Source organism: Neodiprion virginianus, chromosome 2 (genome assembly GCF_021901495.1).
Source record: "Neodiprion virginianus isolate iyNeoVirg1 chromosome 2, iyNeoVirg1.1, whole genome shotgun sequence".
Taxonomy (NCBI): domain Eukaryota; kingdom Metazoa; phylum Arthropoda; class Insecta; order Hymenoptera; family Diprionidae; genus Neodiprion; species Neodiprion virginianus.
This window is the reverse complement of record NC_060878.1, coordinates 38,197,696-38,211,043: the sequence shown is the minus strand read 5'-3', so window position 1 is coordinate 38,211,043 and position 13,348 is coordinate 38,197,696. Positions and strand designations below refer to the sequence as shown.

General features: G+C 32.6%; 2 protein-coding genes across 5 annotated transcripts; one reads left to right on the top strand and one right to left on the bottom strand.

Annotated features, from left to right (window-relative positions):
- Positions 1-17: 17 nt before the first annotated feature.
- LOC124298110 (multifunctional methyltransferase subunit TRM112-like protein) lies at positions 18-1,428 on the top strand. The gene is made up of 3 exons (XM_046749727.1): positions 18-251; positions 370-471; positions 760-1,428. Exons 1-3 carry the CDS (start codon positions 174-176, stop codon positions 952-954), a joined length of 375 nt encoding a protein of 124 aa, XP_046605683.1. The 5' UTR covers positions 18-173; the 3' UTR covers positions 955-1,428.
- A 663-nt stretch (positions 1,429-2,091) lies between these two features.
- LOC124298106 (uncharacterized) lies at positions 2,092-13,305 on the bottom strand. Of its 4 annotated transcripts, none has more exons than XM_046749718.1 (11): positions 12,843-13,305; positions 12,120-12,267; positions 10,983-11,108; positions 10,109-10,308; positions 8,649-8,858; positions 6,662-6,833; positions 6,493-6,559; positions 6,120-6,279; positions 5,530-5,664; positions 5,325-5,459; positions 2,092-5,192 (listed from the first exon to the last, which is right to left on the bottom strand). In XM_046749718.1, exons 1-11 carry the CDS (start codon positions 12,914-12,916, stop codon positions 4,973-4,975), a joined length of 1,647 nt encoding a protein of 548 aa, XP_046605674.1. In that variant the 5' UTR covers positions 12,917-13,305; the 3' UTR covers positions 2,092-4,972. The 4 variants fall into 4 exon arrangements, with proteins under 4 accessions (XP_046605674.1, XP_046605675.1, XP_046605677.1 ...); XM_046749719.1 differs by having other exon boundaries at positions 5,325-5,438; XM_046749721.1 differs by lacking the exon at positions 8,649-8,858.
- Between the last annotated feature and the right edge of the window lie 43 nt (positions 13,306-13,348).

The following is a 13,348-nucleotide window of genomic DNA, read 5'->3' as shown; positions in this document are numbered from 1 at the left end:
CATGCAGAATGAGAATGGGACACTTTGGTTACTTAAATGACCGTCAGAGGATCTCAAAGTAAAACCTTTCGATTTTATCGACAGACGACACATGTCAAAATAGCGGTGCGACCGTTTGCAGTGCATATAAATAATTTTTTCAGCGTGTTAGTTATAAGTAAGCCTGAACAAAAATGAAGCTTTTAACCCATAACATGTTGACGTCAAAATGTTTGAAAGGCGTTACAGTAGGATACCCTTTAGCGATTGTGGTAAGAAAACCGCTTCGATAATCTTGAAACGAGTGCGGTACATTTTTGAGGTTATGAAGTTCATAAGCACCACATTAACCCTCATTTCAAAACCTTCACACGATTTATTTATTTCCAGGCCAAGGATATCAAGGTTTCAGAAGTTGATTTCAATTCCGAATTCATCGCCAGAATTATTCCCAAATTAGATTGGGCCACCCTGTGGAAAGCAGCTGAGAGCGTAGGTCACCAATTCTTTAATAAATTAAAGCAAGATTAGCTCAAAACTTGCTATTGAATAACTTCTTACATGCATAGACAACGCAACGATCTATACATTTAGACGCAGGCGATAATCACTTCCTTATCTTTAATCGTGTTGAATTGTTTATGGTGAAACAACAATACTATACATGTAACGACTAACTCTCCAGATGCAAATTTGACTTGGGAGCTTTTTTCACTGAATTATCATAGTTAAAAAATTAATAGCTTCTGGAATTAAATTAACAACTACCTAAATTTACAGATTGGTCATGTTGGTGAGCTACCACAGACACTTGTGGAAGATTTTGAAGAAAATGAAGATTTCCTTAAAAAAGTCCATCACATTTTGTTAGAAGTTGAAGTGATAAATGGCGACTTGCTGTGCCCTGAGTCAGGAAGAAAGTTTCCAATAAATGACGGGATCCCAAATATGTTACTCAATGAAGATGAAGTGTAGAAATAAGCTGTAGTCATATATATTCCTACCAAAAATCTTGACAAGATCGTACATTGATGGAATATCGATAACTTTTTCATTAAAAAATCCTTGTACATTGCCACTTTATTCAATATTACTATTAGTTTAGAAAAACAAGTCGATATTACATTTCAACCGTTTAATGATGAATAGTCTTCTCTGTCTATAGAAAATTCTATATAGAATATAGAATATGCGATTTAAAGAGATACCTATTACTATAACTAATGCCTCAGTCATTTATAGATGCATCTAAAGGAATTCGCATTTAAAAGTGTTCAAAAGATCAGCATTTATTTATATTTCAGTAGAATATATGTATATTCTTGCAAGAATTTTTGTTCAAACTATTTTGGCGCTATTGTCAATTTACACGTGTCTCTTATAATAATTCTACGTACTTCACGTAATTATCTTTAATTGCAGTCATTGTAAATTTTGTAGTAAATAGATGCATCATTAACTTTAGGAAAAAAGTTCGTGACCAGGAGGTAGATTGAAGATGAAGGATTCGTCGAAATTCCGGTCAGGAAGAAGAAGAATTTAATATTCAAGTGATTATATTTAATATAATCACTTCCGTCCGAAATGCTGTACTACTAACAACACCTAAGCATGTACTGGTCGTCATTTTTTATTTTATTCCTGAGGATGGTCGGCAGGGCCCGGCCGAAACGTCGACTTTTTATATTCAAGTCTTTCAAATATTAAATTCTTCTTCTTCCTGACCGGAATTTCGACGAATCCTTCATCTGCATCATTAACGTTATTTATTTATAATCTTTTGTCTTGAATAATGATGACTGTCTTTTAGAGTTAAAACTAGTAACTTAACTACATGTTATTAGATTTCATATCTTCGCATTAAGTCTTCAAAAGTAAATGGCAAAATTAATTGTTTGTAATGAAGAATCAGTAAGCATTGCAACAATATGCCAAATCAATAAAAAAGTTACAAATCACCTTCAGATAAATTAATTGTTCGATCCTATCCATCATCTTATTTTCTATAGTAAAGAGTGGTTTTTATAATTGTAAACAATATCAGGCAATTTCTAAAAGATAAAAAATAAAAATGTATCATAATTTTGTAGTAGAAGATGAGAGGATTGTGCATGTGTGATTAAATAGTTTTTTTATTGCACAGATATGTATAGGTATACAACGAAATACAATTTTCTTTGACCATTGATAACTGTGGTACAAATGCAGATGTTTAAATGTCTGCGTTTTATTGCTACAGAATTAGTGACTTGTTCAATTATGCTTATCAATAAAATTGTAAATTATACTAGAATACAACATTTTGGTACTAGTACTTTCTTGCTTCTTATACTTGATAAACGTTTACGGTTTGTAGTTTGTCTCTTTTGGCTTTTATATTTTTTAAGGAGTATTAAATCATCTAGCTGACTGCTAAAATGTTTAAAAGATCCACCGTGGATCGTCACAATGGCAACTGAGAGTAATCTTCTCACGCATTTCTTGTCTATATAAGTAAATATTTAAAAGATTATTCAGAAAAATTAAATATACGAATTAAGTAAAATGAGTAATGTTGACAAAATTCCAACTTTACAAGTCAACAAACATTTATACTTATGATACAAGACGAATTATTACAAGTTTCACACAATTTTGACATTAAGCATGCTACTGTATTTCAAATGATGTTATTATTGCACCAGTTTATAGTTGTGTATTTCAACTAACAAGATTTAAAACACAAGAGTCAATAATATTTAAAATCATATTTTTTTCCATACGATCACAATGTTCTTCATATTGAATTTTACGGAAATACAACTACATGAGACTATAAGGTATTTATATTCTAATTATTAATTCTTTAAGGAGCTTGGCGTAGGTACATAAGATGTGGGGCATTTGCAAATTAATGTGATCATCACGACCTATTCGTTTGCTGTAAATAAAATGTTTTGAAGTTTTTCAAAGCAAACTGATCCCGGTAATATGTGAATCGCTTTAACAAAATGGAACTACGTATTACAACATTCACCCGTTGAATTATCTGAATATGTAGTGACATAATAATTTTGAATAGAGAAGGACAGTTACATCCTTGCAGACACTTATCAAGAATTATGTTAAAGTCAAGAATCATCCCACACCTTTATATACTTAGCCATATGCGATAGTACGTAAATACATAGTCAAAATATATTATTTCACCCATCTTAGTTTCGTCAAAAAAGAATAAGCTATAAAAATAGCTCTGACCTACTAACATTTCAGCCACAGCCCTCCCTTATTTATCATATTTAGTATTCACATACAAATATTGTATATTAAGTTTTCTGAAGGCAGGATTATATTTGGATCAAGATAAGAAAAATACCTCTTCATCATTTCAACTATGGCACAATTTGTTTCACACGTAGTATTACACATGTCTTTCCTCCTCATAAATAACAAGACATTTTTTTATCTATATAACAATCAGATTTATGCATGTATTGGCAAAATAGAGAATTTTCAATTCATAATTAATATTCAACATTGGATGGGAATGTATCATCTAGAATGTAAACTGCTATGCATTACACATAACTGGACGTCTTATTCTACCTATATTTTAATTCTGTAGGCAAAATTTTGTGTAACAATCAGATAAAAGTTACTAGAAGTCATACAAATGCGACCATAGCAAGTTTACAAGATTCATCCAATATTATTGGAATTAAGTGCCATTCCAATGACTTCGACTAATTTTTTTATTTCAGTTAACTATTTGCAACTTAGGGAAGTATTACTGATGCAGCAAAAATGACATTGTAAAGAACACACTGTTTCTTAACGAAATTTTCATACAATTTAAAGGAGGGATTTTATTCTCACTTGATTACGAATTATAACTAATGTCTTCCAACAGTCTCATTCAATAGTCTCTGCAAACCTCATTGATCTATAATTGGCAATATCGTCAAAATTATGCACACGAAAAATGTTCCGAGTGCAGATTTACAATGCCGACGATTATCTTTACAATTTTTTTACCGAATATTGTAGATATGTATGCATGTACGTATATGTCTAAAAGCTGTGTTTTATATTTGTAACAAGTAGCAAGACTTGGTAAGAGGCTTGGAATATTAGAAAATATTATTTTCTGACACTGGTTGGAAGATTCTATTTCTCCTACACCCATAAATTATTTCAACTTACGCTTTGGCTCGAAACTGAGATTCTCAAGTTGGGTTTCAGGCTTTAGAAATGTGCAGACGTGACAAATTCTATGCTCAAATTACTTAAATCCATTGAATAAGTAAGTCTTCAAAAGTGATACATTTCTTACTGACTAGTCCTTTTTTAACATTAGTACACTAAGCATGTACATTCGAACTACATAATGCTATGTAAGATGTTTATACATTTTTATAATTAGAATAACGTAAGATTTATTGGTTGTTATTCTCTACGATCACAAATACATTTAAAACGATACTATACAGAATAATAACGCATATAACAACCTGTAAATAAATCATTTAATAAGTTTCAACATAAGTAATAACAATGACGTAACAAAGTGGAAATCTGAAAAATATGAAACTATGGTATACAAAATTTGAACATCTGTATTATAACGGAAAGACCTATGCAAAGTTTCATATGCTGGCATGAGATTACTGTTATCATTATTAATATCAGAAAATAATTAATAAGCTAAAATAAAAATATTATATAATTATAAAGAAAAATAAAATTTCTTCTCTAAAAAATTAATCGACATCAAAATATAATTCTTATGGCAAACATGGAGCAACAGATCTTGTTCAAAATAATACACGATTTCATTCTTTGGTGTGAAGATATTGATGGAATTTCAGTTAGAAGTAAGTAATACCAGTAACTGAATTTATCTGTTAATGTTACCAGTATGGCTTATACCCATTGAGTATTTACTACAACGCATTATAAGAGCGTTTTCATGTTTCGGTACTGTACTAATTCAAAAAAAGCAATTAAACATGTTTCATTTGCCTCGACTCTCGATATTAGCAGCATTTCGTTGAGAATATATAGAACCTTGAGCTAGTCCTCGTATTGGACCTTTGCTAAAAGCAGAATTTGGCCCAACTACTTTCGCGCAACTTCCTGTTACCAATGCACGGTTAGGACCAACTGCCAATGACCTACTAGTCTCAGATATTAAGAGCGCTGCATCCGGACCTGCCCATGGCATATAATCAGCTCTGGAGTAAGTAAATTTATAATAATTAATACTTGGTGTAACCTGAAGAATTTATCATAAGGCATGATGAACCACTGAAGATGCGTATTTAAGATGTATTACTTAAAAAAAAAAAAAAACGTAGTGTACTCACAATAAGAAATTGTCATTGGGCCCCTTTCTGAAATCTGGATTGGGTCCAGTAGGTCTAGTCAAGTAAGGAGACTTGTACTCTTTATCCTCTGTTGTGCTAGTTCCACGAGATATCCTGCAAGAATTTTTTAGCATCCTACATAATGTTCTTTCACATAATAGTTCAGAGACTACTCAAAGATTTAAACTGCATAAATATTACTCACTTTGGTGTATCAATTCTATTCTTAGAACGTTTAGTCTTCTCTACGTTTGGATACTTCATTTGTTTAATTGGCGATGCCGTCAATTTTATAGCCTCAGTTATTGGCGCACTGCTTTTTTGTTCGTCACTGCGATTGCTGTCAAGTATTCATACGTATAGTGAACAATTTATATTCAGCACCAAATGTGCTTTATTAACCCTTTAACGGTTAAGCCTTTTTCCCCATTGAAAATACTCGTTTTTCTCGACCGTTTGAAATTTTTCTCAAACAAAGTGTTTGAAAAATTACACTTTTTAAGAATAGAGTTTTCTAATTTTTATGCCTAAATAAAACGTTTTTCAAATGAAATTATTCAGTGAAAACTTTCTTTAGAGAGCGTTATTATTTGTTAAATTATTTCAGAACTTTCAGATCGAAATTGAAGTGGATATTTTGAAAAATAGCTGTTTTGCCCATGTAAATAATATGCTACAATGCCAGTAAAAGGGTTAATACAAGACACAGAACTTAAAGTAGTGCTTTTCTTGTGACTACTGGAAAAAACTGCTATGTATTTTTATAACACGTAGATCAGATGATATTTCAAATACCTGTGTCCACTTGATGTTCTAGGTGTTTGTGTAGCTTCTTCGGCCACCATTATGTCCAGGATATGGATTGCCCTCTCTTCGTCGTAATCAACGCTGTCCATTGCCAACATTATGACTTTGTCCGGAACAGCTTTATATTTATCCATCAAACGCGTTTTCACTACATTGACAAAAGTATATATTTTTATATGTAGACAAGCATTAGCAATTGCTCTGTTACTTTATATCATCTATCCTAAACGCAGGTGACATATTTAGAAAAAAAAAAAACATTTTGTTACACAAAAATCGTTTAATAACGATAGTTGAATCTCAATTAAGTAGAAATAATTTTCCAGAGAAGTGATTGAGGTCATTACAGAAAGCTACCTACTCTTATTCTTTTCCTCAAGGCTCCTCATTCGTGGAGGCGGAGTCGGCACTGGTTGTTCAGTACGATTCTGAAAACGAAATTTTGTCATACATTTGATGGCACCTTAGTGAAAATTTTTCCATTAATAAGCTCCAACTTTATTCTTATAATAAATTGAATTCAAAATTACTTGTTCATCTGTTTGCTTCTTCAATGATGGTTTGGAGGGGCCAGTGGGGCTGCGCTTCTCGTATCCGAGCTCGATCAGTTTTTCTGATGCCTTTTGTACATTGTTATCACTTTGTTCCAAAATATCGAGCAGAATCGTTTCATCAGCTTTTGGAAATACATTTTTCAGGTACCTGTTTTCAATTGCGAAATGAAAAAAAAATGCATTAATTGAGATGTGATCCATATCCTTTTCTAATGCAACAGTACCATACAATACAATATGTCGTGTCAGCTAGATCACATACAATAAACTATTTTTAGGACATTAATATTAGTCTACTCTACGTCGTAATCAAGGTCCGATGTAGTAATTGTTTTGTTCGATTGATTTTAATGCACAGACTATGATATTAAATTGAAAAGTATTAATGATTTTATGTCAATTGAATTATCATTCATATAAAATAGATGTCACTTGGCATGTGAAAAATTCCAACAGCATGAAGGGAAACGTTATTTTGATGTTTCCATTTTAGGACTTTGATCAGAAAGATTTTGGACTTCATCTAACATGGTATGCACATGTGATTGCACACAGCAATAATACAACCAACATTCACAAGACACTATTACAGCAGGCATTTCAAATATTAATTGCATTCCATTAGAATTGTTAAATGGTTAGTTTGTATACAATATTATGAGTAGAATAATTAACTGTGATTTTATAGAAATACAATGCACATGCTCATACAGTCATGCTGTGTCAATGATTAATTATTTTATCGTTATTTATACAATTAAATGAATTTCACAGATTCATAATTTGACTGTGCGACTTATTTCTTTACATAACTTGTCACACAATTTATGTCTCACACGCATTATTCGAGTTTTAAACGTTAAGCTGTAAAATTCATTGATTCGTATCATTCTCCAGCTAATATCGAGACATAAAAATCAGGTCATCAAACTCCAATTACCACCACCAATATAAAACAAAAATGATCTTTCAAAATTAGGTGAACTCATTACGAAAATTGAACCAACCTATGACCAGGCTCTGATCTTCAATTAAATACTAATGACTCAATGCCTAAGATACCATTAATGACGCAGAAACTGGAATTGAGAAAAACAAAAGAATATGAATTCAAAATAAGAACTAAAAACGAATAAGAAGGTCAATCGTCCGTGCAATATAAATATAAAAAATTGTATTTTACATATTCAATGAAGTAGACTAAATAATAATTGACATTTGGCGGCCAATCATACAAGTAACGCAATATATCTTGGTATGTGTTTTTGAAACAGTAAGTGTTGCATTGGTCGAAATAAATTATAATGAACCCAAAGTACTTAAAAAGTATTTACTATGCAATATATTGCATCACTCAATGTATACCAACTACCTGCTTTACGTAAAATAAAAATTAAAAATGATCTTATATTATTATTTCAAATTATGGGAAATTATATGTATCTCAATCTACCAAGAAAATTATTTAAATAAATAATAACCTAGTGCGGGTGGTGTGAACTAATATCTTATTAGCTCTTTCAAATAAATGGTAAGAAATGTTTTCTCGGCAAGTATTTATATATTTTCAGATTCATTGGAATTATTTTATAATAAACCACTTAATTGCAAGTTTATCAAGCTCGTAAGATATTTCACAACATCCTGCGTAACAAAATGTAGAGCAGGGACTCTGGACTCATGCTACATGGCTACACTGCGCTGAAACAGATTGTACATCCACGGGATTTATATTTGTTACAGATTTTTTGTATTGAACTGATATTGGCATTTTCACAGTTTTATGGGCCTAGCTTGAGAAATTATGGATAATGAATAATGATGAATTCTCGCAACTATAATGGCGGAATTATTTTTGAAAGAAAAGCAAAAAATCCACGAATATAGATCCCACTTTAACAGCAAAATACGATATTAACATCGAGCATCCAGATTTGGTGAGACTGAAAATATGTATAGGAACCTAAGTTTCATTTTTGGGGAATGAGGGGGTTGCCTGCCCCCTCGAGGCGGACTTAAAGTCAGCGCAGCATGTATGGCGTGAGCTGGAAGGCGCCATCGTGGTATAGCATTGGGCGCATGTACCGCCACAGGTGTACAAGGTCCCGGTGCGCATAGAGGATGCTTTTCAACTTGAAGAGCACTCACCACTACCGCTGCTCTGTTGTGGTATCTGAAATACATTTGCTGCCAACTTAGAACTAGAAACATTCGAAATACAAAGTAAGACAGAGTTTATATCTCATTAACGACTCGTATAGAGAATAATAAATGAATAAACTGTGTGACAGATGTGAAACAAATTTACAAAGTACATTACAGACGCATTATTTTAGGAACATTTTGACGTTGTTTTGTATATCATAAAATCTAGAATGTTTGAAAAATGTTTACAAAAGATATTCCTTTTTTCAAGATATGAGAACATGCCAAACGAAGCTGTGGTGCAAACATTGCAAGGAAGGGTACAAAAAAAACCCATCATTTCTGGAAACTTTATTTTAACTCTGAAAGAGTGATATTTAGCAGAAATGAAGTTTAATATGGTCCACTGAAATTTTAAGTGTCTTATAAAATCTCGAATCATGTATAAGTTGACATTTTTTTATTTTTTTTGTATGTACTCATTTTGGCAAAATTCTAAACTCACATTTTGTGGATTCGGAGTTGGACAAAAACGATATATTGTTAGCTGTAGGTCTCTGTGAACCTTGGTGCACCATTCATGAATGACCAGGGAAGATTTCCGTTTTAGGATTAACAGAATAATAAATATATGCCATAAACTTCAGATAGAGATTTCGCTTCTGCCTGTATTCTGTATGATTACCTATTACACATGATATCGCATATTCAGCTGTAGTCTGATGACATTGTACGTTGGATTCATATCATTGAAATACCTATCAGTTCGAATTTATATTCAGATAAGAAATCAGTAAATTAACGAGGAAAAAATATGAACAAGTGCGTTTACGTGTTTGTACCTGCTTCAACATATACTGGGGTTATAATCTGTAACTAAAAATTTTCAATCATACGAGAGCCGTAGAAATTTACCCAGTTGTCAAGTAATCAACCTTGTATAGCTGAAAATTATTTTCTCATTAATTTGATACACGGTAAAACCATTGCATGAAAATATATTGAAGCCCACCTACGTTAAAAGTTTATTGTTATTAAGAATGTTAATTAATTAGTAAAGTTGTTACTAAGTATACACAACATTGCCAAACTAAAATCAGTGTAAAAATAATATCGCCAGTGATGGAACAGTATAGACATGTTGTTGGCAAAAGCTCAACGATTAACTTTGCACAAGAGACGAGTAACAAAAATTTTGTCAAATCGCAAAGTATAAATGGTGTTCCTAGAAATATTTATAAGAGAAAATCAGTAGGTACACATAAATGAAATACTTACTTTTTTAATAACAGTCGAATGTGAGTATCTGAGACAGTAGGGAACATAGCGTTGATCCTAGCTACTTGAACCTCTGTGTCCACATTTTGGTTCAAGTTAGTCTCCATATTTCTAACAGGTGTTGTCGAGTTAATTGTCAATTCACCTAATCTGTTCGTCATCGCGCTGATTGGTCTTGATGACATTGGAGTCTTGAATTCCTGTTCAAATTACATAAATATGTTTAGTCATCTGCATAAGTGGCTTGTATACCTATATGTATTCTATATACGTACACGCAACTCATATATTAAACAATTACAATACGCCTAATATTTGATTGGGGTTGTTCACATGTAAATAAGTTGTTCAACTTTTGCTTCTTACGAGCAAACATCTATTCTGGCATTGAAAATAAAAATCACGACAATTTTTCAAGAACTTCAAAAAATAAAATACAAGTATTAAGGTTAACTAAAGAAATTCGTTTCAAGTCAAATCAAAGATTTAATTCACAAACTCAGTTTCGCGGCAAAAGTTTTGGATTGTAGCTTTACTAGATACCAATGCCTTTATTTAAATTCTAGTACAAAATCACACGGATTGCAAATTGGAAAGAAGAAAAATATGAATATTGATTGAATATGGAACATATTAAATTCCGATTGTAAGATCTGAATATAAGTAGGATTCAGGAATAAAACTTCTGCCTCAAATCTAAGTACTCTTGGCAGGATAGAATTTTTTCTTTTCTTTACACACACCGTCAGCAGTAAAATAGATATTTGTGTACAAAGATAAAAATGTGGTACTTTGTATGGGAAATAATTCACAGAAAATTTTCTGCAAAGCATTAGCACGTCTATACAGCGATTCTCTCCAATACTTAACCCACCTGCACACCTGGTGATAAAAACGCAGGTTGTGGATTACGATAAGGTGACGGTGTTGGATACACCTGTGGCACCCTATGAGTTCCTGCATATCCCAGATAACTACCAGCTCCACCACTTCCACCACTCTGTTGTCGCATCAATTTTATTTGCCAAATCCCAAAGCAGCATGCGTATAGTATTGTAAATAACAATAGTCAATTTTTGATCTACAACATTATATTTTTATCCGAAGATTTTCATATTTTTTATGCACACCAATACATAGAAAGCTTGCAATATGAAGAGTGCAACAAAGAGCTTTAGTGTAGTCTAATTTACTGCTGCCAGGAGGGCGCAAAGATTTTGATATCCTGTAATGATAATTTTGTTACGAATTGAGAGTTCAAACTGATGGCAAAGTTGGCAAACTGATGGCGACAAAAATACTGTCGGAGGACGTACGTATTGAGACTGATGTTTTTGAAAAAAGTTTTCCAGTAAAGCAGTTTCATCGCAGCAGTATAATTGTTTTTAAGAATTTTACCATCGGTGTTTAATTACATCAATTTTTATTATTGCTACTAGCTTTGGTCCCCTGAAACGCTGTCTTTCTACAGCTAAGTTAAATATGTTTTAGGCAGGTTTAGTGTTAGTGTAAATATTGCATCACATGGATCAATAAAAAAACGCCACAATGTAAGAAACTGTATTGTATGATCATTTTTGGCCACATATGCATTCGAATTTTTGAAATTTCAACGAATGTAAAAAACTAGGTAATTACCAAATCCAAATAAACAATACCATAGTGGTTGCTTCAAATTCTGAATATTATTTATTACATTGTTAGAGAACATGTTCACTTGATGTCATATTACATGTCGCTATACATATGTAAATGGATGCTGTATTGTATCAACTTGTGTACAATAGAGTTTCCACATTATATCCGTATTCCATATTAGCGATATTTGATGCGTTGTTAGTGGGATAATAAATTGAAATATGCATTAGTTTACAGATCTGTACAAGATGAAGGCTGGCCATAAAAGCTGGGACTGAATCCTCACATTCTTACAGCTTTTCCAAGCTCTCAGATATTATAGCTTCCTTATAAATGCCAAACAAATCAGCATCCGACAAATAATGATACTGACCTGCATGGGTATAGACTCTGGCAATGTTGTCGAAGTTGCTGGACTGGGTGACGCGGAATTCTGCGCCTGCGAGTATTGAGCATATTGCCAATACCGCACGCGAGGATCTTCCCATGATGTTGTTTTGTTGAAATGATTTATGTAATACCTATATGCCAATAACAGAAATAGATTCAGATACAGTACTCACTTGTCGGAGCAAAACAAATCATCAAAATTAAAGTGTACTAAAAAGAATACAGTATTTTGATCGATTTGTTCAGTCAGAATTCAAAGTTGGTAATAAGATTTTAGACAAATAAACCATAACGGATAAATTTTCGCAAACAAAGAGTCAAGTATAATTACGGATCACAAATAATAATGGTACTAGTAATAACAACAATAAATTTATTATACCTAAAGAATTGATTGATAACAATTCAAAAGGTTGGGAATTTGTAATTCGTATACCGAAGATTGTGTTTTAGATTTTAACACAACATATGTAGAGATATTTTTCTGCCTTACTTTCTACCCTTAATTTTAGCAACGACATTTCAATTTGATATTTGGCAATTGGTCGTGATGATGTAATACACTTCCATGAAAATACACAGCAAGGTCAATGTTGCGTAAGAGACAAACGCGCAAACCGTTCGACTAGACGCTTTTCTAAAAGAAATTTATGTCGAAGGGTGAAGATAGTACGAATAGGAAATAGTTGTCGATGATAATACGTACGCTTTGCCACTTCGAACATCGTATCTGCACTCCCAGCCAGGTGGCAATTGACTTCTGTCGTTCCGTTCCGCCATGTTTGGTGTTGGCGTATATCGCGTATTTTGACATTTACGTTTATGGTTTCTTGACGACTCGAACAGAAGCGTGAGATCCTGCGCACTTCCCTAATTTACGCGGTTTATAATCTCGGATGAAAGTCGAAGTACGTATCAAATAGAGATGCGGTAATTAATATTACCGATTCTGATCTCACTTCTTTTGTCTGAACCGTAAAGATGTCTAGTGCCAATTTAGGCAATTAAGATGATAAAATTTGAAATGTTATAAAATCCAGAGTCGAAAGCAGCACGGTAATGAAAAACCAAACGCGATTCACATATTTGTAGACTTTTTCACTTAGTACGAACTTTGTACCTTACCACAAGAATTCCATTTTCTATGAATTTCGTGATAATCCTAACTTATAAATTTCGAGTAATAGGATAAGAAGTATAACTAATTACATA